This window comes from Carcharodon carcharias, chromosome 1, assembly GCF_017639515.1.
Source record: "Carcharodon carcharias isolate sCarCar2 chromosome 1, sCarCar2.pri, whole genome shotgun sequence".
Taxonomy (NCBI): domain Eukaryota; kingdom Metazoa; phylum Chordata; class Chondrichthyes; order Lamniformes; family Lamnidae; genus Carcharodon; species Carcharodon carcharias.
In genome coordinates, this window is record NC_054467.1 from 23,468,828 (window position 1) to 23,494,940 (window position 26,113).

Sequence of the window (26,113 nt, forward strand, 5' to 3'; positions counted from 1 at the left end):
GCCGCAACTCGAAGAGTAGTGGCGGGGAGGACCTGCAGCAACCAGGAGGATGAGAGAACGGGGATTTCGGGATTCAAGATCCACAGCAGGTACAGTTTGTAGAAAGTTACATTTTTCTATTATATTTTTAAACCTATTTTATTTCAAAAGTTATTTCATTTACCAACATAGGTTTTTATTAATGTAAAACATTTCAACTTAGAGGGTATAATGTTTTAATATTTGTTATCCTCTGGTAAGTTAGGATCTGTAGGACCTTCCTTCAGTTTTAACATTGATTCCTAAAGCTGTGTTTTTTTTTAGGAACACAACCACTTTTGTAAGCGAGGACTTAATGTACTGCAACACTGCATCATTAAGCAAATTCTTTTTTCAACACAAGGAGATTTTACACAAAATCAATGCCCATGTGGGGTTTTAAAAATACTAAGTTTGAAGGTCGTAACAACAGAAAATGAATGAAAACATTCAGAATGCAAGGTTTTCTGTTAGATGAGTGTTTTATGAAAAGCTCAGATGAATCGTTTCCAGTTTTGAGGATCACGTTGGTCTAATTTTCAGGTAGATTTTGCAAATTAGCGCTCATGGTTTAATGGATGAGAAAATACAAGAACAGAAAATCATACAATGCATGATGATCTCTGTGCCCAAATTTCCCTTATGCAAAGTTCTTTGTTTAGAGTGCTAATTTATAAATTTCATCCATTTCCCATTTTCATGCCCTTAAGCACTACTACATTATGCTACAATATCTAGAAAGCCATCCATCAAGAGTCAACTCAATTATGACGTTAACTGTAAATACACAGCATTTAAGTCTACTGGTTGGTTGCAAGTAAACATTTAAAGTATGATTCCACCTGTAGCCACAAAAATTCCTGCAATCACTTCCCTTCCCGCTTTTATCTCTGGAGTCTCTTAATGACCTATCCTTGGCTCCCCCCTATTTCTCATTTAAATGATGCCCTTCGGTGACATCTTTGAAAAACATCAACATCAAATTCCGCACATATGCTGATGACACCATACTACCTTACTACCATATCTCTTGACCCCTCCACTGACTCTGACTTGTCATGTTGCTTGACCAACATTCAGTCTTGGATGAGTAGAAGCCTCCTCCAATTAAATTTTGTCATTACTGCCACAAACTCTGTTCCCTAGTCACCGACACCATCTCTCCCCCTGGCTACTGTCAGAGGCTGAACCAGGCTTTCTCCAAGCTCAGCATCCTATTTGACTCAGAGCTGAGCATCTGACCCCACAATCTCTCCTTCACCATCTACTTGCACCTCCTTAAATCACCTGTCTCTGTCCTTGCCTCAGATTACCTGCTGGTGAAATCCTCATCCAAGCCTCTAGACTTGACTATTCCAATGTTGTCCTGGCTTGCCTCCCACTTTGCACCCTCCATTAACTCATAAATACAAACATACCAATTAGCAGCAGGAACAGGTCACACGGCCCCTCAAGCCTGCTCTGCCATTCAATTGGTTGATCTGATTGTGACCTCAACTCTACATTCCTGCCTACCCTCAATAAACTTTCACCTCCTTGCTTATCAAGAATCTCTCCAGCTTTGCCTTAAAAATATTCAAAGATTTTGCTTCCACTGCCTTTTGAGGAAGAGAGTTACAAAGACTCACAACCCTCAGAGAAAAAAATTCTTATCCCTGTCTTAAATGAGGGACTCCTTACTTTTAAACAGTGACCCCTAGTTCTAGATTGTCCCACAAGAGGAAACATCCTCTCCACATCCACCCAGTCAAGACTCTTCAGGATCTTAAAGGTTTCAATTAAATCATCTCTTACTCTTCTAAACTCCAGTGAATACAAGTCTAACCTATCCAACCCTTCCTCCTAAGACAATCCACCTATTCCTGATATTAGTCTAGTAAACCTTCACTTCACCAATCACCCCAATGCACATTGACCTATGTCATCTGGCAAGGCAATTTAAAAATTCTCAAGTTTATTTTCAATTCATTCCATGGCTTCACCCACCCCCACCTCAGCCAACCGTGCCATTCTCTGAGGTCTCTGTGTTGGTCCAATTTTGACATGTTAGCCTTCCCGATTTTTTTGCTCCACCATTGGTGATCATGTATTCAGCTACCTAGGCACTAAGCTCTGGAATTCCCTCCCTAAACACCTTTGGCTCGCTCCTCCTTTAAGGCGCTTCTTAAAACTTATACCCAAGATCTCTGAATATCTCTATATGGCTTAGCATCAAATTACATTTAATAACACTTCTGTGAAGCAGCTTGGGACATTTTACTATGTTAAAAAAAACTTTTTTAAATACAAGTTGTTATTGTTGGCAGACAGTATGTCCATCATTCAATCTTGGATGAACCACAATTTGCTTCAGCTAAATAGCACAAACTTCGTAACCTTCCCAGAGTCCATTCTTTCTCGACCATTGTATCAGGGTGAGCGAGTTTGCTGACAACCTTGACATCCTATTTGAAGTCAAGTTCAGCTTCTAAACCAATATCCTTTCTATCACAAGGATTGTCTAGTTTCACAGTTATAACATTACCTGCCTACATCTTTACCTCCTTCCATTCAGCACGTCAACCCTCATCTCCGCCTTTTGTCATCTCCAGACTTGATTGCTCAAAAGTTCTCCTGGCAAGACTCCCTTTCTCCATTCTCCGTAAACATCAGCTTATCCAAACTCTGCTGCTCATAACTTAATCTGCACCAGGTCCCACTTGCCCATCAACCCTGTCCTTGCTGATCTACTTTTGCTCCCCATCCTCCAACATCTCAAACTTCAAGATTCTCATCCTTGTGTTTAATTCTCTCCAAGACATCAACCCTCTCTATTTATAACCTCCTGAAGTGCTACAATCCCTAAACCCTCCATTTCTTGTACATCTCCATTAGTGACTGCACCAGTCTCTTAGTCCCATGCTTGAAATTCCCTCTCTAACTCCCTCAGTTTCTCCACATATCTCTTAAAGGAACATCGTTCCTGACACATTTTTAAAAACTCATCTCTTTAATCAAGCTTTTGGTTATCTTATTAATATCTTCTCTTTAGTTCAACATTTATTTCTTTGCTTTATGCTTCCGTAAGGAAAATTAGAGCTTTTTTCTATATTAGAGGCACTGTGAATGAAATATGATGATGTGCATTTATGTAGTGCCTCTCATGACCAAAGAATGGTCCAAAATGCTTTATAGCCAATGAAGCACTGTTGTAATGTGGGAAATGCAGCAGCGTATATGCACACAGCCAGCACCCACAAATTGCCACGCAGTGCTGACCAGGGAATTCATGTTTATTTGTGATGTTGACTGAGGGCTAAATATTGGCCAGGATACTGGGGATAACTCCCCTGCTCTTATTTGAAATAGTGCTATGGGATCTTTTACGTCCATCTGAGATGGCAGACAACTTCTCATTGGAAAGACAGAACCTCCAAAAATGCAACAATCCCTCATTACTGCATTGTCAGCCTGGACATATGTGCTCAAATCCTGGAATGTAACTTGAACCCACAGCCTTCTCACACAGAGGCAAGAGCCACACCTGACATGATGCAAGTACATGTACAACAGCTTTAACTGTTCTTCACACAAATATGTTCACATCACACTCAAATGGTGTAAAAACAGGAAGAAAAATATACAAAAGATGCTGGTTACTCTTATGAGATGCAACATGTTTTTCAGCCTATCAATAGAGATGTGAAACAGCCCCTCTGCTGGCATTTCCTTTGCAGCCCTAAAAAAAGAACCTACTGTGCGATCTCACCTGGTCTTTTTGTAAGTTTGCTTCTTCAAGGAGTTGCATGCTGTCCCGAACCTTGGCCACTGCCTCATATTTCTCTTCCTCCAACTTTGCACATTTTTCCTGAAGTTCACCAATTTGTGCCTCAAAAGAAATTCTCTCTTTTCGCAACTGTTCTGCATCTTGTGCAGCTACACGCAGTCTGCAAAAAAAAATATTAAAATCCATAAAAGAATGCAAGAATTGTATGTTTTAAGATTTGGTTAAATTTGCTGCGGAGATAGACTAACAATTCTGAGAACATGTTGCAATGCAGCCAAACTGATCCAAGTCTGCCAATTGAGTGGCTCAGAGGAATTAAGCACGGGAGTAGTTGCAATGCAGCCAAAGTATAAAATCAGGCTAACATCCTGATTGAGCCAACAGCATTAGGAGCAAGACCACCACCAGGAGACGTACTGCTGGAAGTGGAGCAGTCAGTCCTACTCAGAGTGGATCCAATCTGCCTGCAGTCAACTTAGTCTGACTAATTAGGGAATAACTGTATATTTTAAATCACTCTGTATTACTTTCAAGGTTAGGTTTTTGACAATAAAGCTATTGGAATTATGGTGAAATTGTGTCATTTGTGATTCTCAATCTCTCCGAGGTTACCCTACTAACAGCGATCGCTTCAAAGTCACTATAAAAATGTAATTATACAGAAGTGTGCTGTGAGAGTGAGACATTCTACACAAAAATCTTGTAATTACAAGTAAATGGAATTTGAACATCTGCAACAAAACCAAAACTAACAGAAAGCTAACAAAAAAAGCAAAATAAGCAATCGTGGAAATCTAAAATAAAAATAAAAACAGAAAATGCTGCAAATACTCAATATGTCTGGCAGCATCTATGGAGACAGAAGCAGAGTTAATGTTTCAAGTTGATAACCTTTCTGTAAACGTAATGATGTAGTTCCTATGCAAATACAAATCTACATTTTTAGAAAATGCAAAGATGATCTTAACAAAATTAACCCATTTGAAATTTTAATTTTCACAAATACAAATATATCTGTAGACAAATCAGTAGGAAGGACTTGTGGTACAGTGATAATGAGCCTACCTCTGGGCCAGAAGCTCTGGGTTTGAATCCCACTCAGGGACTTAACGGCCACAGAAGGTGCGTTCATAACTTAGCCAAGCAGGTTGATTATCAACCTGTAAATCCTTCCAATACGCCTATGGTAGGCGGTAAGAGTCTCCTGGTCAGCCAGAACCATGTGGCAGCTGCAGCGTAACAGCCTCCCCACGTTAAAAGACTCCACACACAGGTTCTTGCCCCATGATGTACTCCGTGGCAAGCATCCTTCTCACTTCAGGGGACGACCAAATGGTGGAGCAAAAAATCAGGAAGGCTAACATGTCAAAATTGGACTAACACGGAGACCTCAGAGAATGGCACGGTTGGCTGAGGTGGGGGTGGGTGAAGCCATGGAATGAATTGAAAATAAACTTGAGAATTTTTAAATTGCCTTGCCAGATGACATAGGTCAATGTGCATTGGGGTGATGGGTGAATGGAGCTTGGTGCAAAGGAGGACAAAGGCAGTAAGTTTTGGGTAAGCTCAACAGACTATAAAAATGGGGAGGTTATGCTTCAGTTGTACAGGGCACTGGTGAGACCACATTTGGAGTGCTGTGTGCAGTATTGTATTCCTTATTTAAGCAATTATCTAAATGTGTAATTCAGTGAAGGTTTACTAGACTAATACCAGGAGAGATAGATCAGTAACAGAGTAGTTTGAAGCAAGAAAGCATAACAAAGAAAATGTATCACGTATTTGTAAATGTGTACTACAAAGAAAAATAAAATTATGAATGGAGTTACATTATGCTTGACTTTTCAATGAACGTTGATACTTGCAATGTAAATTAACTTATGGAAACACTGTAATAGGAATGATTGAATTCAGTCATTCAGTCCCTTCAGCCTGTTCTACCATTCAACAACATCATTTTTGATTCTGTAACTCTAATGTCCTTGACTAACAAAAATCTATCAACCTCAATGTTGAAATTTTCAATTGAACTATCCTCAACAGCTTTGTGAGGGAGAGTTCCAGATTCTCACTACCCCTTGCATGAAGAAGCACTTCCTGACATCATCCCTGAATGGCCTAACTTTAAGATTAAGCCCCTTTGTTCTGCACTTCCCCCACCAGAGGCCAGGAATTTCCGTGCCTGTTGGCACTAGGCGTGTTCAGTGGCATGAACAGGCAATATGCAGCGATCGGTTTCACAAAGGCCTGAAACCAGTTCGCGATCGTCCACTCAGCCTGCCAATGGTGGGCCACGTTCTCCACCATCAGACGCTGGGAACCTCATTGTAATACATCAACATATTATTAGGCCTGCCCGCTGGAATTGCTCCCCCCCACCCCACCCTGCTGGATTATCCAACCATGTTGGCAGGAAAACACACCGACGTGTTTCACAACAGCACATAAGCAACTTGCACCTGGCGGGCTGCATTTCAATCGGGACTTCAAGGTTTGTTTGCCTACCTTGCTTCGGTCAGCACTTGCAGTCATCAGCACCAGGCTTCACAACAGCACCACATCGCTTTTAGGGGGGCTTACGGGTAGGTCTCTACTTGCCAGATCAGCCATATGTGGGTGGCTTTTCAATGGCTGGAGGGCTAAGGCTTGCTTGGGGAAGGGGGAGAAGTGGCCTCAGGCAAGGGAAGAGGCTGCAGGCCGAGGGCCATACTGGGCAAGGAGGGTAATGCTGGGTGTGTGTGGAAGCACATATTGATCTGTGCAAGTGGCCTCAAGATGGTGAGGGCTGAGGAGGCTGTCTCCAGAGCAGATGAAGCCAGATGAAGATATGAGGGTGTGTGTGAAAGAGAATGGTGATGTCCCTTGAGCGAGATGCCAGTGAATGTGTGATGGGCTTGTGAGTGTGAGAGTTTAGAGTGATGAGATGGTTGTCTTAACCTGGCGGCACGGATAAGGTAATTCATTCTCTAACTGCATTGGATGGCCAACCTCTTCCGTGCAGCATTGGCACTGATCACCACTGCCATTGCCTACCAAGCCTGGTTGGTCACGCCACTGCCTATCCTGTGGCCAGAGCAGGGGTAAAGGACATCACGGCTGGCCTCGACAGTGTCCAAAAGGCATACTAAACCTGGGGGCTACAGTCTTTTTGCTTCTGGTGCACATCTTCCCTGCTGTAGTCGTGGGCTGGAAGCACTGAGATGTGTACTTACACAGACCAACAATCACTTATGTGCAGTTGTGAAACACGTCATGGGCAGATGATCCAGCGTTTGGGGGGGGTGAGTCCGTCGGGCTAGCGTTATAATGATATGCAAATGTACTACAATGAGGTTCTCGACATCTGATGGTGGGAAACGCAGCCCACTATTGACAGGCTGAGTGGACAATTGCAAACAGGTTTCACATGTCGTGAAACTGATTTTTGGCCTTCACGCCAAATAGTCTGCTCAGGCAGCCGAGAACACCCGATGCCAGTGGGCACGGATGATTCTGCCCTCTGTGTTTGCACAGGTTTTGACTGAAGTATGGGAAAAGAGAGAGAGAAAAAGAGAGAGAGAGAGTCAAGCTGTGAATAAAATTAAATTAATAATAAATATATATAGCTGAAAAGAGAGACATTTTTGTCTTTTTTGTCTTGCGCTCACCAGGACAAATGTAAGAATGCCAAATCTCAAACCATCACAACAATTTATACAAAAGCAGCAAACCACGGATGCTGGAAATCTGAAATAAGAACAAAAAAATGCTGGAAAAGCTCACAGGTCAGGCCACAGCTGTGGAGAGAAACAGAATTAACAATGAAAGGATATCGACCTGAAACATTAACTCTGTTTCTCTCCACAGATGGTGCCTGACCTGTGAGCTTTTCCAGTAGTTTTAGTTCTTACACAACAATTTATACTACAGGAAAAATGGATGCTGATTGGTTGGCAAGTCGACTCCGATTGGCTGAGGCATTGCCATGGAGAATGCAATGGGGAACTATAGGCTCCCCAAGCTCCCCTGTAATTCAACATAGGCCCAAGTCTTGAACATATTCTTTTTGTTTGCAGAGAATGGGTCTCTGCATAAGAACGTAAGTTGCTTCTAGGGAGCATAAACGAGCATATTACGAGTTCGACTGATTATCTTAAAACTGTTTGTTAGTGTAGCTATTAGCGCACTAAAGATTGTTCAGCAAGTGCTGCCCAAACATGGAATCCCATCTAACAGTGAGCAAGCACGGGTTGGTTGAGTACAGTCTGTGCTTTGCCTATTACAACAACTGAAGGAACATGCTGTTTATTTTAATCGTTGAGCCTACATATCTGGCACTGCACTGGCACCGAAATGCATTCACAGCATTGCTCAATTGTGTGGTAGGTTGAACATTTTTTTGGATTAATGGCCTGTTAGTGGAAAATATATTCATGTAGCCAATGCATAGTAGCAGCATAAAATGCTTGCTTAACCAGTTACAGCACAGAAGTAGGCCATTTGGCCTGTTGTGTCTAAGCAGACTCTCTGAATAAGCAATTCACCTAGTACCATTCCCCTTTTAACCCCCCATAACCCTGCACAGCTTTCCTTTTCAGATAATAATCCAATTCCTTCTCAAATGCCTCAATTGACCTTGCCACTGTTGTATACTGCTTGTGATTGGCTACGGAATGGGTTCAGGGACATGGACATCTGAACAATAACTGGTTTAGTGTAAGAACTGAACTATTTACAGATGTACAAGACTACAGGTATTTTTCAGTCTAAACCATGAGCTTTCTTCAACTAGACTGGGAATCATGTGACCCTTTCTTACATCATCATGGGGGGTGGTACTGTTTCTCCAGTCCCAGACATTAACTCTTTCAGCCCTGAACACGCTAATACTATATCTCCATCCCCACCCCACCCACCCCACCCAGAGTCTTTGTCCAAATATTTTTCACATTTATATTCGCAAACTAGCTCCACCGCCCACCCCCACCCCACGCAAAGTCTCTAACCTCATAATCGCTCCCTGATCACGTCCTTGAGGTTTAGAAGATCGATGGTCTTCCCTTTGACCTCTTTATTTTGACTTGGTTAGTCTTTGGTAAAAGTTGCAGTAGCTGGTGCATTGTTGGTTTGACTTTCAACATCTGTTACACGTTTGGGTGAAACAGAAGATTCTGTTAACGGGATCTAGACTTTGATCATCATCTTCTCTCCTTGCTGTTAAACCTCTCTTGATCCATTGTTTCTCTCTCATGGTCAGATTTTGTGGGTTTATCCCTTTCTTTACGTCGACCATGTTCCCTATCCTTGTTTATTGAGTTGACCTGCGTAGTTTTAATGGTTTTGTCCGCTATTCATTACCTCTGGAGCAATGACTCTTTATATCCTCTGGTTTGTGACATTTTGGGGAATTATGGATTGCCACCTCCAAAGGTAATTGAGTGGGCAAGACAGGAAGCTGTGGGGATGGCACTTGGTCAACATCTTGCTGTCCTTCCAATTCCAGTAACCCTGATGTGGCAGGGAGGTCAGTATTCTCCAAAGTGGAAGAAATCGACATCATCTGGTTCAGTTCTGTCTCTGGTTCTGTACCTGTTTGGCTGTTTGCACCCAGGGTCACCAATTCTGGTGGGTAGACAGGCGTGGATGCACTTACTAAGGGGTTGCCACTGTCAGATTTCTTTTTTATTCATTCACGGGATGTGGGCATCGCTGGCTCAGCCAGTATTTATTGCCCACCCCTAATTGCCCTTGAGAAGGTGGTGGTGAGCTGCCTTCTTGAACCGCTGCAGTCCACATGGCGTAGGTATACTCACAGGGCTCTTAGTGAGGGAATTCCAGGATTTTGACCCAGCGACAGTGAAGGAACAGAAATATATTTCCAAGTTAGGATGGAGAGTGGCTTGGAGGGTGAATGATGAATGTGGCATTGCATCAGCGTACCTTATCACCTGGGTTTTGTCTTCCACCCTCTCCATTGTTAAAATTTTTGAGATACTTTGCCTCTGGGCACTTTTCAGGTCCAAAGGTGGTGGACTTTGGCCTATTTGTGAATTTGCAAAATACACAGCGAACAATATCTGATTAAGGTGGGCATTGTTCTGCAGGATAGCTTTGATGTGCTCTATTTCTACATCCAGCTTGCAAGGTGAGCAAATGGCTAGGGCCCTAGTTACAAGATTGTTGATAAGGCGAATCTTATAGCACTTGGAGCTATATGAATCCCAATGTGTATATTGACTGCAAAGGGAGGCTTGCGGTAGATAGTAGTGGAGAACCCATGAGTAAGTTTCTCAACTAGCCTGTTGAGGAAAGGGACTGTTCCATTTCAAAAGTGAATTGGAGTGTGGGATGGAGCGTATTAAGGTGTGCAAGGAAATCTTTACACGCAACTGCAGATTGAAAGATCAAAAATATGCTCGGGGTAGGAAGTTAGGGCTCATTTCATCAAAATATATTGCTAATGTATAATTACATTTTATAAAGGAAAAGTACTTTTCATGAATTACAATAGGTCTGTGAAATTTTTGTAACATGGAAAGGGAGCCTCAAAGTTTAATTGCCCCAAAACTGTTTCTCTCTTCACAGATCTGACCTGAGTATTTCCAGCATTTTCAGTTTTTATTTCACATTTCCAGCATCTGTAATATGCTAGGCCGCAACTTCCCAGCTCCCCAGCATCGGATTTGGGGGGTAGCCCAAAGATGTGTTAGGAACCCCACTCAGAACCTCAAGATCAGGATTTGCATGGCAATTGCCCAAAAGTGCAAACTTCCTCTGGGCAATTGCCCTGCCCTGGGAACCATCTGAAAATGTGATTTAAATTGCAATCTTCGGATGGCTCTGGCTGTGTTACATAAATACTCAGGAAAAGTTAGAAGAATTAAAACCTCTTCTAATTTCTGGGTAACTATTGTAAAGACACAGACCGCACCCCCCCCGACCCCTCAGGGGTCTGCTCCCATCCCCTGACTAGCCCCCCATCCCCCACTGACTCCCTATTGGATTCCCCCTGACCTGACCCAACTCGATTCCCTGCAACCAGGAAGGCCCAATCTCCTCCACTCCCCGGCCCAACCACCACAGTATGCTACCCATGGCCCCCCCCCCCCCCCCCCCCCCCACCCCCCTATCCGCTTACTTCAGGCACTTACCTTCTCCCTGACATGTTAGTTTCAATGGGACCTTTATCCTACCACATTTGTGCAGCTAGTGCCGTAAAAAAAGGTGCGTGGCCTTCTTCAAGCCTACTCTGCTGGGCTGCCAGGCTGGGCCTCAAGGACAGCTGCGTTGCCTGGATCTCGCCCAGCCTGAGTCGGAAGGTCGCGTGAGGCAGGCACGGAAGATATTTGTGTAAATAATTGGGCACACAGTGGTAAGCCAACATTGTTTGCCACTCCAATGAAGTTATGGCCCTCTGTTTTTTGATACATATTTGTATTTATCCCTAGGTCAGAGGTAACTGAACTATTTGACTCCGAGCAATAGAACCATCGATCCATAGAAAAGATACAGCACAGAAGGAGGCCATTTGGCCCATCTTGTCCATTCCAGCCCGAGGACACCCAGGTGCCCTATCTAATCCCACCTTCCTGCACCTGGCCCATAGCCCTGTAGCCTACAGCACTTTAGTTCTTCCTCATGTATCCCCTACACCTTCTGCCACTTATCTTGAATCTATATCACCTGGTTCTAGAATTCTCCATCAAGGGAAACAATTTTATCATGTCCATTCTATCTATTCCCCTCATAATTTTGTACACCTCAATCAAAATACCTCTCAGCCTTCTTTGTTCCAAGGAAAATAACCCCAACCTATCCAATCTCTCCTCGTAGCTACAATTTTCTAACCCTGGCAACATTCTTGTAAACCTCCTCTGCACTCTCTCCAATCTGTTCTATGAACCCAGGCAACTCGATTTCTAATTGCACCGTATACTTCTTACTGGCTGCCTTGCTCTATTTGAATTTTTAGGTCGGGCCTTTAGGTCGGGAAAGCAGAGTTCTCAATACAGTTGCAAGCTTCATTGGTGGATAAATCCTAAATCAGAACACTGAGCATCAAAAGTTTGAGGCAATTTCAAACATGAATATAAGCTTTGTACGATGCCTCTGAGGTACCAACGTATGTACCTAAACAGCCCAGAAGACAAAAAGGTAGGACACTCCTCTATATAACTTACAATGACACTCCAAAGGATCTTGTTAATCTTTGGGTGTTGCAAAACATCTAATTTTAAAACTGGTTCTCTAAGGTATAGATATCAACATATTACATCAACTCTAATTATTTTAATGCTATTGAGTTACTTTATTTTAAAGTTACTGTTTGATACATAATTACTATGGTTTTCAAAAATGCTCAGTCCCTTCTAAAGGGGCTAGATGGCAAATTGTTAGCTGATCACATGCTGTAACTAATCATTGGAAGCTGATACATAGGCTTGAGTGACATGGAGTAATTGACCTGCCCAACTGCATCAAATGATCTGTGGAGAATCTTATACGGAGATTAATGTAAAATAGTCCAAGTGTTCAATAATGTGTGCCAAAGAATTCCCACTCTCAAACACCCTTGATTGTTTGCAAATTTGTACAATATTAAAGAAACATTTAATTCACCTTGTTTCTGTCTGGCCCTCTTTATTATCACCAAGGTTAAGGTACTGTACTGTATAATATTTCAGTTTGGTCTTAGCTATAGGTAACCTGACCAAGTGCAGGCTTTTAAAACACCATTCTAGAGTTACTTATCTATGCTTGAAATAATTAGCATACCTGAAAATAGCAAGATCTGAAAAGCTGAGAACTGGTGGCTGTATTTTGGTGAAGTAAGGCAGAACGCTACTGTGGATTAGGCCTATCATTCTCCATATGCTGAACTCTCAACTTGCTGACTGAAGCAGATACTTCTGGGATGGCAGGGAGAAGGATAGTAACTCCATGCTAATTTGTGTGCCACCCTTAGCTCATTATATTCAGCAACGATATAAGAAGGGTGCCTGTCCATCTCCATTTACATTTGGGGAAACAGATGCTTGTTGAGAGTGGACCCTAATGCTGGCTATAAAAATAAAATGCATTTAATTCTGAATACCTTTTAATAAAGCCTCTAGACGAAAAATGGGCTTGCAAGCTTAGGGACAGAAACTGAATGTTTAAGAACACTTTAGTGCAAGATTGTGTAATACCTGGCTTCGAACTGAGCTATAGCGGATTGTAACTGTTGCAATCGTTTGTCTGAGGCTTCCTCTCTCCCTACGGCGGCTGCAGCATCCTCCACCTATAGATAATGAGAAAACCACACAGTTTCGAGATAAGCGCAATTATTTTTAACATGAGTGTAAGTCTCTATATTAATGTGTAGTTACTAATTATAACCACAACATATAATACAGGAAACAAAGCAAATAGCTGTTTCCTCCCATTGCCACCAATACCTGAAACTTCTTATCTGAACTCACAGTCATGCAGGTCTACACTGGTTGATAGAGCATGAACTGAAATGTGGTTTTTGGGAGTCAGCAGGAAGTTTCAATTGCATTTATGTTTATGCTGAGATACAAAGCTAAAATTCAAGTTCCGCAATTAAACCTGCATAGGCAGAATAGTGGAGCTGATCCATTCATACTGGCGAGCACGCCATCAAATAAACACTAATAAGCACATACAGTGCTTTTTTATTTAAAATTGTGAACACAAGTTGCATTTATCTACTTGCACACTAGATGTATGTACAGCTCTTGATTGGAAATAACAGACGGTTGCAGTAAGGAAACAAGTGGAAGGGATGAACAAATGAAAAGTAAATGCAGTTGCTCAATGGATATTTGGAATGCAATATCTACTGTAGTGCAAATCAACATCTCACAAAGTATACCTTTTTGTGGTAGTGTGCAACTCTCAATGTGTGCATTTTATAATTACAAACCACGGTTGGAATTGGCACAAACCAACTCAACTTTTCCCACTACTTATGTGGTATAAGTAACCCAGGTCTAAAATCTAAACAGCTTAACCATTAACAGACATCAGTGACGTAGCACTAGTATAATTTTACAGCTGTTGTGTTAATTATCACTATATTGAACTACGTCCATTCAAATCCAGTTTAAAACAAAAGGCAACCAATCCCTTGGATCCTCACTTAGTACCAGTTTAATAGTTGTACCTTCGGCATATCAATAAAACAGATATTAATGGTATACACTCTAACATACCCACAGCACTTGCTCTGACTTAAATCTGTTGTCTGAGGGGATTATAGATTTCAGATTTGTTCAAAACGTAATGAATGAAAAACTGAGCTTGGTCAACAGTATATGTGAAAATCTAAGCAACATATTTCTGGCCAACATATTTCTGAATGCAGGTGACAGTGCAGTTTAGTCTTATTCATATTGCCAAGTGGAGGTTAGAAATGGGCCAGGTGTCTGGGTGCTTTTTAGTTCTTAGATGAAGTAAATCCAACTCATAGTAAATTAGTTTTCATTTTACCCCTTCTTTTCAAGATTTCCTTTTGGACAGAGCTATTCATTATTCTGGCATTTACACCCACTCTGGATAAATGCTTTGTCTTTTTATTACAACTATTACCACTCCTTTTGCCTTTATAGAACAATTTTGTCATTTGCCGATCGAGGGGGTGTCCCTTCCCCTCAAGGAGTCAGGCAGGGTCCTTCGGGCACGCGGGCACAGAGGGAGGAGGAACAAGGAGCAGCAGTTGGACACCCCTGGGACCTCCACTCAGGCAAAACAAGATTCTAACTGGCGCATGGTTAAAAAAAAAAATCAGAATCAAAATGGGGGACAGGGTTCATGGTCTAAAGTTAACGAACTCAAGGTTGAGTCCAGAGGGTGTAAAGTGCCTAATCAGAAGATGAGATACTATTCCTAGAGCTTGCATTAGGTTTCACTGGAACACTGCAGCAGGCCAAGTACAGAAACGTGAGCATGAGAGTAAGATGGTGAATTAAAGTGGCAAGCAATTGGAAGCTCAGGTCATACTGACGGACTGAGCAAGGGTGTTTCGGAGAGTGGTCACCCAATCTGTGTCTGGGTCTCCCCATTGCAGAGCAGACCACGTTGTGGGCAACAAATACAGTATACTAAATTGAAAGAAGTGTAAATAAATTGCTGCTTCAGCTGGAAGGAGCAGCTGGGGATTTGGACAGGGAGGAGGAAGGAGGTAAAGGGGCAGGTGTTATTCTGCGATTTCATGGAAATGTTCTGTGGGAAGGGGAATGAAGTGCTGGGGTGATTGAGGAGTGGACCAGGGTGTTGTGGAGGCAGCGGTCCCTTTGGAATGCTGATAGGGGAGGGGAGTGGAAAAAGTGTTTGGTGATGGCATCAAGCTGGAGATGGTGGAGGATGATCCTTTGAATGTGGAGGCTGGTCAGGTGGAAAAGGAGGACAATGGGGACCCAATCACAGTTCTGGAAGGGAGGGGAAGGATGAGAGAATGTGGGAAATGGATCAGACACGGTTTTGGTTCCCAGTGGCAGGGTGGGGGGAGAAGAAATCCTTGGTTGACGGAAAAGAAAGACATATCAGAAGTGCTGTTGTGGAAGATGTAATGGAAATGGAGAAACTGGGAGAATGGAATGGAGTCCTTATAGGAGGCAGGGTATGAGAAAGTGTAGTGGGAATTGGTGCGCTTATATTAGTACACAGTCTATCCCCAGAAATGGAGACAGAGAAGTCAAGCAAGTGAAGTGTCGGAGATGAACCATGTGAAGGTGAGAGAAAGGTGGAAATTGGAAGCAAAGCTGATGAAGTTATCCAGTGCCAGCGAGAGCTGGAAATGGCATCGATACAGTCATCAATGCACTGGGAAAAAAAAAAAGAGTTGGGGAAGGGTGCCTGAGTAAACTAGAACAAGGAATGTTCCACATACCTCACTAAAAAAGAGGGCTGGGAGCCATGCAGGTACCCATTGCAACTCCTTTTATTTGGGAGAAGTGAGACAAGTTAAATGAAAAATTGCTCAATGAGAGAACGAGTTAAGCCTGATAGAAGAAGGTGGTGGCAGATGGGGACTTGTTGGGCCTCTGTTCAACAAGAAGGAGAGAGTCTTCAGACTACCCTGGTGGTGGATGGAGGTGTAAAGAGATTGGTTGTCCATGGTGAAGAGGTGGTGGTTTGGGCCCAGGAATCCGGAAATTGTTGAAATCACATAGGGCACCAAAAAGAATCACAGATGTAGTGGGAAGAAATTGGACAAAGGGGAAAATTAGAGTCCAGATAGGAAGAACTAAGTCCAGTGGGGCAGGAACAGGCTGAAACGATGGGTCTACCAGGACAGCTGTTTGTGGATTTGGCGGCTGTTCAGAGTTGCTGTTAGTTTTCTTATTACAACTTCAAATCTTGTAGTGTGATGTTTTCAGCTGGTCATTGGAATCCAAATATATTTTTAAAAGCTATTGGTCTCTATAGGGATCGCAACAATATTGGTGATATTTTTATTCTTTGATAACATCATTGCAATGGTCCTATTCCCCTGTAGCAGGCAGCTTGATAAAATACAAATATCTTAACGCCAGCAAATCAGAAATGTTTATGTTTCACTCAATTCTAATTGAAAAGAAAATCACACTGCACAAATATCAATCAGGTGCAATGCATTAACCTACACAATAAAAATATCTGGATTATAGTTGTCACTTTGAAAACTTTACAGAATGAACGTTGCATCCAGAGGAACAGCCTTTGTTTAAAATAAGAAATCCAAACTGCAGCATAGGATCTTCTCTCCTGCATGAATATCCTTATTCAAGATAACATGCAGATACATGAAGCTTCTACGATTTTTTACCTCAAGTTAACATTTACGTACATTTCTCTGCATGTCTTCTTGCATCCTTTGCATCATTTTGTTCATTTCCTCCATTTTCAAAGTTGCTGTTCGCAAGTCCAGTTTTGTTTTCCTATAAAACAAAAGTTTGAACAAATTCTGCAACTGTTACATGCAATAATGTTTGGTTCAATTGACCGCACCATCCTTTAAGTCAAAAGGCCATGGGTTCAAGCCCCTCTTTAGAACTTGAGTACATAATCTAAACTGACACTTCAGTTTAAGTACTGAGGGAATGTTGCGTTGTTGATGTGCTGAGGCTTTGGATAAGATGTTAAACCAAGATCCTGTTCAAGTGGATGTTGATCTCTGTCAGAAGGACAGAAGCTTGGCCAATGTTCTTCCCTCAACCAAAATACATTGAAAAAAAAAGATTGCCTTGTTATTAATCTCATTTGCTGTTGAGGGACTTCACTACATGTATTAGGTGCCACATTTGCCTAAGTAGAAACTGTGTTTCAAAAGTTTCTTGTAAAGTCCTTTGAGTCATGCTAAGAACACGACAAAAATGCTTTATAATTCCAAGTACATTCTTTGTAAAATTTCACTTTTTTATTGTCAACTACTTTACTAAGACCAATAAAGCTGTAAGGGGGTGAGCAGAACGGGTTGCAACCTCTTCCAGTTTTATTACAGATTTTGAATTTTGTCTTGTTTCATTTTCAATTAAAGAAACAGGTGGTAACTTCTGAACCCAGATCAGCTTGCTTCACTGATTTAAATTGCTAATGACAGGATCCATGTAAATAACAGGTGTATCTTATTAACTGAACAAGTTATCTATGGTATTGCTTTGCTTGGCCTAAATAGCCAAGTGGTTATGGTACTGGGCTTGTAACCCCAAGATTAAGAGTTCAAATCTCACAATGGCAAACTATGAAACAATGTAACTTCATCTGAATAGGAACAGATGGAAATGTGTTTATACTCGAAAGAGTTACATCAAATTATCAAACAGGATTTTTCTAGAAATTATATGGAGTTTGGGTTGTAACAGGCACAAATTTCATTTACAGATTGTGGAAATTCTGTTTTGCCACGCTTTCACTTACATTTTTAAAAACATATTATAGATCGCATCAACTGTAATACTTCTGTTCACATTTCTTTCGTTAAGAACATGTGAGGACGTAGGAACAGATGGAGGCCATTCAGCTCATTGAGTCTGTTCCACCATTCAATTAGATTGTGATTTAGCCTCAAAATCACAAGCAGTGACAAAGGCTGATGTATGATGCAATAGGTACTTTTGTTATCTTATTGTTTTCCACATACCTTACCAAGTATAGGCTAGAATCAATGTTGATCGGCATTATCAATAAATCTGTTGTATAACAGGTATGCTATTATTCAAATTTTCATGCTCAGCCTACACAGTAAACAAACACTAATTAACTTTATTCCACAAAACATGGACCATACAGATGTTTCCAATTGTGGGTAAGACTATCTTACAGGGGTCATAAAAATAAGATTGTCACTAATAAATCCAATCAGGAAAATTTTTTATATGAGAGTGATTAGAACCTGCAACTTGCTGCCAGAAGAGGTAAATGAGGCGAATAATATAGATGCATTTTAGGAGAAGATAAACACATGGTGGGGTGGGTGGGGAGGAGGAATTGAGGGTTAGGCAGAGAGGTCAATTAATGAGAGATGGAAAAAGGCTGAAGTGGATCACGAACACTGACATGACCAGTTGAGCCAAATAATCTGTTTCTGTGTTCTGAACACAACTGCATCATAGAAGATGCTCACTATGTTACCAGGCATCCAGAACACAGGCAGTGTTACCTGCATCTTCACAAGTTGGTTATTAGCTGAAGAACAACCAAAGCTGCAAGAGATGAATCTTTCATTGCTTGCAGCAAGACCAATGAAGGATCAGAAAATGGAAGGAGCCAGAGATAATGGTAGGTATGGAGATCAGTGAACCTGGTTTCAAACAGACTGTGTAAAAAAAGTATCACCATGCACTTCATGATGGTAGAAAGGCTGGACAGGACCAGACATAACTCTCAGAAACCACTATTTCAGAGATCAGTAATGTATCTCAGTCATCAACAACTGGCTTAAGTAGGAAGGCTTTTGACCGAAATACAGTAAAATAAGGACGTTGTTCCACGATTCTTTGAGATACACTTGACATAAGTTCTATATTCAAGGAAGTTATAATTTATATCTAGATAGTTTGAGAATGAAATGCAGTTAACCCATTTGGGAGAGTTTTCTCACTTGAAGTCAAGAGGAGATGCCCTTCACCAGTAGCCTAGCTAAAGCCCTCTATTGAATATTGGAACTTGAATGAGGAGTATCTCCCTTTTGTTACAACAATATGGCTTGAGAAATTCTTCAACCTGACATTCCATCATGGAGTTTTGTCACTCCTTCCACCATTTCCTATGTAGGCCTGAGGCCGGCAGCCACTAATTTTTGCAATTTTGTATTTCTGCTTTACTCTTGATTTTAAGCCTATAAAGAATATTTAAAGCTATTTGGTATTATATCTTCACTCAGCTGCATTTGCAAAAATGCCCGTGAGTGGTCAACCTTTGTGAATAATTCACCTCCATTCAGAGCAGCAAACAGGTCCTCAATTTTTGGTAGCAAGTACTGATGCACTTCCAGGAAAGGATTAATGGTGATTTTATAGTCACCACACATTCTGATATCCCGTTATCCTTCACTGATGGGACAATGGGAGCTGCCCACTCTGCAACTTTCTCAATTACCTGAAAGTTTTCAAGTTGTTCTAGTTCCTATTCAATTTTCTGTCACATTGAGTAGGGAACTGAATGTGGTTTGAAGAACCTTGGTCAGGTTTCGGCCTTCACAGCAAGTTTTTAATAACTCCAAGACCTTCTTTAAAGACATCAGTATGCTCGTCTAACAAGGACTGCAACATGGGGCTGTAATGCACTTTATTTATTTTATTCCAGACCAACCAAATTTCTTTTAGCCAGTTTCTGCTATAAGTGATGGACGATCCCCTTTCACAATGACAAGTGGCAACCTTGCTATTTGATCTCCATATTTAGCTTGAACAGACATTTTTCCAAGTATATTCACAGGCTCACCAGCGTAGGTGCTAAGCTGGAGGAGGATTTTCTCCAATGGGCATTTCTTGAAAATTTTCTCCCATGTCTTCTCTGAAGCAATAGAAATAGCTGCTCCAGTGTCAACCGCCATTTCAACCAGTTTAACATTTAAGGCAATGCCGACTTTTAGTCCTTCATCTAGTTTCAGATCAGACTGAATGCAATACAATTGCTCATCTGCATTGTCGCTGTTAGTTTCACTTTCTGCCTCGTCTGGACTCGCATTACTTTTGTATTTTGTTTCCAAGTAATGCATCTTCTTAAACTGCCTGTTTATTTCCAAGCGTGGCTTGTCTGTGTGCTCCTCGTGATGCCCTTTTTGGCGGTATTGCTTTACTGTGATCAGCCTTTGATCTACATGAACGCTGCATGTGTCCTTTTTTTCCACAGTAGCGAAAATCAGCGGTTTTTCATTTATAGGCTTCTGCATTATGCCCTATTCCATTGCAGCGATAACATGTTTGGACTTTATTATTTTAACTTTGGCATTGTTAGAATGCGCTTTCAAATCTCCAGCTTGTTCCTCTGCCATTTCTATGCTTTGCACAATCTCGAACGCTTTCTTCAGTGTCAACTCTTGCTCCGCTAACAATCTATGCTGAATTCTTTCATTTCTTAGTTCACGAACCAAGCGATCACACAACACTTCTTCCAAATAACCTTTAAAGTCACAATGGTCCACTAATTTTCTCAACTCTGTCAGGAACTGGGAAACTGACTCACTCTCATGCTTTTCTCTTCGGTGAAACTTGAATCTCTCTGCAATAACTGCTGGTCTGGGATCGAAGTGTTTTTTTCAAAATGTCCACAAGCTCTTTAAAGCTTTTATCTGTTGGCTTGTCAGAAGCAATGAGAGTTCTTAATAAAGTGAAATTTTTCATACTGATGACTTTAAGAAACACTGAGGCCTGCTTTTCCTCTTCAATCTCATTCACAATGAAAAGCTGTTCCAGTTGCTTGACATAAACAACAAAGTCCATAGGAGCTGGATCAAAAGCCTCTAAAGCCCCTAATAATGATGATCCCATCCTCATCGCCATTTGAAGTGTTTTGTCACTTCTTAACGATTAAGAATATACACACACACAGCTATCTGCTTCTGAACCCTCAACTTGCTGTGTAAAAAAGAAAAAAGAAAAAAAAACGGGCAGCCCTCCCTCCCAGAGGCCAATTGAGCCACTTAGATGAGGCAGGTGGATCCTTTGCCACGTGGGGAAACTGCCATATAAACCCTGATAGCCCCCTAATGGGATCAGGGGTGACCCTCCTATTCAGGCACTCCTTGGTCCATGGAGAAGCTATTCCAGCAGTAATGGCGCCACCAGCCCTCACAACCACCAGCTCATCAGGACATGCCTGACTTGCCCCAGCACCCCCAGGCCTCACTTACCTGGTTGGGAGTGTGCCAGTTATCCAAGGCATCTGCTTCTTCCAGGTGCAGTCCCAGCAGTGACCACCGCTCCCCATAATGTTACTGAGACTGCCGAGTTGCCAGCCCTCTGATTGGCCTACAGCTCTTGTGGCAGGAGGGGGTGGTGGGAGGAACAAGCATCCTGAATAGGAATGGCAGCCCTACGTCAACCAATTAGCTTCATAGGCCCTTTAAAAAGGAGCCCCAGGAACCTTAGAAGGCCTGTTAGCGGAACCTCCACTGTGAGAACAAAATTCCAGCCTGCATTCTTAGTTGAGCTGATGTAATTGGGTCAGTTTACCAGTCAATGCAGTAAATTGGTACTTCCCCCTCTACAAACCACGCCTCCCCCCTCCCAACAGTGGAAACAGTTGGTGGAAACTTTTAACCATTGCCCCAACAGACAGGTAAGTGACCAATGCAAATCCCAGCTTCATTGTGGTATTTTGTCAAAAAAACTTTCCAGGTTGCAGAATAATGCCTCCAGTGTGGAATAAGGCAAAATTCACGTAGAAACTGATGTATTGTACACAATTTTGAGAAAAGATCTTCAGAAATTCTTGGAAGAAGCTACAGAAGCAGAAGTTTAGCGTACCTGCTTATATTTGAAATAAAAACAAAAATGACTGCAAAAGCACAGCATGCCATAGTGTCTGTAAGAGATAGAGCGGTTGATGATTGCAATGAAAGGTCATCCCTGAAATTTCAAGCTATTTTATCCTGAATGCAATTCCAACGTTTCTCCTTTTTTATTTCAGATTTCTGTTATTTGTGTTTTTTCCCTTTTATTAGATTTGTTTGTGGGCTAGCTCCTGTATATTTTGAATACTGTTAAAATACTGTTGTATTTTCTTGTAAGGGAATGTGTATACTTGACTCTGATTGTGATGGAACACATTTCGATTATACACACCTCAACTCTTTGTGATGCTGCTCCAATTCCGAATTCTGCTCGGTAACTGTGTTCATAATCTGCTGATTATTCTATTTGAAACAGTAAGAGGCAAAAGCTATGTTATGTATTTCCAGATTCACATGATGGATTAATAACCTACAACAGGTTTAGGAAAAGACACGACCGCCAAGCATTTAAAGGCACAACCTCCATGCTATTTAAAGAACAAGGTCTGTTTCATTAAAAAAAAGGTATATAGTCTTTGTAATTGTAGCAAAGGTATCATCATCAGAACTAAGCAGAATAGCACTAAAGCTATTATTTTTAAATTTAAGAGTTCTTAATTTTTTTAATAAGAAAATATTGTACAATGTTTAACAGCTTTTGCATCATCATATAGTCACTGCATAACAAATCAGTTCAAATGTCCAATAACATTGATATTGAGTACTTCAGTCCATATCTACTTTTGTTGGCATAAAAATAGGAAGAAATAATGCTGAGTACAGTAGCCTATAAAAGGAAGGAATTTGCATTTATGTAGTGTCTTTCCATTTTGAGAATGCCCCAAAGCAATTCACCGGTAACAAATTACTTTTGATGTGCATTTACTGTTTTGTAGGCAAAAGCAGCAGGCAAATTGTAAACAGTGAGGTCTCTCAAACAGCAAAGACATCAGTGACTAGTTTGACTGGTTGGTAATATTGGTTCAGCTATGAATGTCGGCCAAGAACATAAGATATAGGAGCAAGATTAGGCTGCTTGCTCCCTCAAACTTGCTCTACCATTCAATAAGATCATGGCTAATCTGATTATGGCCTTAACTCCACTTTCCTGTCTGCCCCTCACAACCCTCGACTCCCTTGATCAAAAATCTGTCTAACTCAACCTTGAATATTTTCAATGACCCAGCCTCCACTGTTCTCTGGGATAAAGATTAATAACCCATTTGAGGAAGAAATTCCTCCTCACGTCTGTCTTAAATGGAACGCTGCTTATTTTGAATTTGTGCCCACCCAGTTTTTAGATTCCGCCACAAGGGAAACATCCTCCTTGCATCTACCCTGTCAAACTCCCTCAGAATCTTATATGTTTCAATAAGATCACCTCTCATTCTTCTAAACTCCAATGAGTATAGGTCCAATCTGCTCAACCTCTCCTCACAAGACGATCCCTTCATCCTAGGAATCAACCCAGTGAACCTTCCCTGAACTGCTCCCAATGCAAGTATATTCCTCCTTAAATAAGGAGACCAAAACTGTTGGCACTAATCTAGGTGTGGTCTCAGTGATGCCCAGTACAGTTGTAGCAAGACTTCCCAACTTTTGTATTCCATCCCCCTTGCAATAAAGGCTAATATTCCATTTGGCTTCCTAATTACTTGCTGTACCTGCATGTTAATTTTTGCAATAAAATGCAAGCCAAGAATATGTATCCAACAACAACTTGCATTTTTGTAAGCACCTTTAAAGTAGTAAAACATCCCAAGGGATTTCACAGGAGTGTAATCCAACACAAGCATTGACTATTGCTGAGAAATGACATTTTGTCAAAGGTTTTCATCTTCCACTCATTAGGACAATCGCCAGAATACCAATGTCAGGGGAACAACATTATACTGTATGAGAAGAGAGTGCTGATTGGTTGGCATATGGATTCTGAATGGTAGAGGTGTTGCTATGGAGAACACATCCACTAATGGTGACTGACAGTTAACTGCCAAGCATTGTTTGAAATTTTAAACCAAACAGCTTGACCCTGATTGGTCAAGATATTGCCCTGAGGAATGAACCAGCGAATGGCTATCACTTTTTTTGTTTAGCTGAAACAGGTGTAATGTGGGTATTGGACCCTGTGTATTAATATACATAGCTTCCAATACACACAAATGCACCACACTGTGAGCCCGACTGACAATCTTAAATTGGTTGTCAGTATAATTTTTTAGCACATTGAGGATTATTTAGTAAGTGTCATCCAACTGCAGAATCACATCTAATATTGGACACTGTGTTTTGAGTTTTGCAAGCATGAGCTTGTTGGGTATGGTCTGTGCCTTGCCTGTTGCAAACAGAGGAAGGGAGATGCTGTTTGATACGATCCGCCTGTCTTTGGGACATATGGCCTACATACCTAACATCACACTCGCCCTGAAATTCATATACCACATTACTCATTTGCGAGATAGGCAGAACGTCTTTTTGGCTTGACAGCAGCATCCTGTTAGTGGCGAATACTACTCGTGCTGCTATTGCATAGTGGTAGCGTGAAACAGCTAGTTTCACCTGTTGCTCAACTTTTGAGATACCTTGCCCTACCAGGGTAAACTGAGGTAGACTGGGCACTTTTCAGGGCAGAAAGTGATGGCCTTAGGTCTGTTCATGAGTTTGCATGATATATCGCACAAAATGATCTGATCAGGGTAGCCATTATCCTGCAGGGTGTTTTGATGCACCCTATTTCAGCAAATGGCTTGGGCCCTATTTATGAGGTTGCCGATAAGGCCAACCTTATAGCACTGTATAGAGCTGTAAAAACTCCAATGCGTGTATTGACCAGTGAAGGTAGGCTTGCGGTAGACCGTGATAGAGAATCCTCTGGCAGATTTCTCAACTAGTATGTCAAGGAAGGGGAGTTCATTTGATTGCCCCATTTCAAAGGTGAATTTGAGGGCAGGATGGAGTCCATTAAGGCATGCAAGGAAATTATTACATGCTGTTATGGATTTAAATATAGCAAACGTATCATCCACATATTGGAAATATGCAAGTGGTAAGGGGTTAGGTGTCATTCCATCGAAGACATGTTTCTCATGGAACCCAACAAAGGTGTTTGCGAGAGCTGGGTCTAGAGAGGATCCCATGGCAACACCTTCTATTTGGACATACATGGTGTTGTTAAAGCTGAACTCAACTGCTCGAGTTGGCGAGTTTGTAAGCTCAATGAATACTGATTCACACAATGGTGGCAGGTCTAGATCACCATGATATAGTGCTGCAGTGCAAATATCTATGGCTTCCTTAAGTGGAATATTGGTGAATAGGCTAGCAATGTCAAATGAGCACATGGATACAGCATTGCTATCAATATACAAGTCCTGTATGATCTTAGCAAATGTGAAGGAATCCTTTACCGTGTATCTTTGTTCAAAATTGCTTGTAACAACTCGCCCAACCATTTGGCCAATTCATGCTGTGCAGAAACGGTCATAGATGCGACAGGGTGTAAAGGGACATCAATTTTGTGTGGCTTGGGCAGCCCATACATATTCGGATGCAGCAGGTCGTGAAGACAACCCCTGTCATATATATCATTCAGCAGCTCGTTGCTCTTACACAAATCCAGCAAGCAATTTTATTTAAGCTTACTTTGGAGCAAGGCTGTCCGATCATGTTGAGCGGCAGGTCCAATGGATATGAATTTGGATGCGTCATTAAGAATGGTGTGCATTTTGTTGATTTGGTCACGCTTGTTAAGGTTGACTATTCCCGTCTCTTTGTCAGTTGTCAAACTGACATTGAGCCAAAGAGGACAGGTGATCAAAAGTTTGGTCAAAGAGGTAAGTTTTAAGAGGCATCTTAAAAAGAAAGGTGGAGAAGCAGAGAGATTTGCAGAGGGAATTCCAGAATATAGGGCCTAGATAGCTGAAGTCATGGTGAGAGGAATTGTGGATGCACCAGAGGGCAGAATTGGAGGAAGGCAGAGTCCTCAGGGTTGGAGGATCTTACAGAATAGGGAGTGACAAGACCATGGAGAGTTTCAAACACAAAGATGAGAATTTACAATGTGGGACATTGATGAATCAGGAATCAATGTACGCCAGTGATCACAAGGATGATGCATGAATGGTACCTGATGCGAGTAAAGATATGGGCAGCAAAGCTTTGGCTGAGCTTGCTTATAGAAGTGGAAGATTGGGGGTGGGGGGGTGCGGGGACCAAGATTGCATTTGAATAGTTGAGTCTGAAGGCAATGAAAGCATGGATGATAGCTTCAGCTGCAGATGGGCCTAAGTGGATCACAGACAAGCAATATTACAGAGGTGGATCTTGGCAGCCTTAGTGATGGAGAGAATATGGGGTCAAAAGCTCAGTGC

General features: G+C 41.6%; 1 protein-coding gene across 2 annotated transcripts in view; it reads right to left on the reverse strand.

Moving 5' to 3' along the window:
- Nucleotides 1-26,113, reverse strand: part of sclt1 (sodium channel and clathrin linker 1) — a 115,493-nt gene that overhangs the window by 50,353 nt on the left and 39,027 nt on the right. For both annotated transcript variants that reach the window (XM_041190005.1, XM_041190015.1), the window contains exons 10-13: nt 22,036-22,106; nt 16,596-16,686; nt 12,952-13,043; nt 3,767-3,944 (exon numbers count right to left, since the gene is read on the reverse strand). In XM_041190005.1, the coding sequence (XP_041045939.1) occupies nt 3,767-3,944; nt 12,952-13,043; nt 16,596-16,686; nt 22,036-22,106 (432 nt within the window). The remainder of the gene's footprint in view (nt 1-3,766; nt 3,945-12,951; nt 13,044-16,595; nt 16,687-22,035; nt 22,107-26,113) is intronic.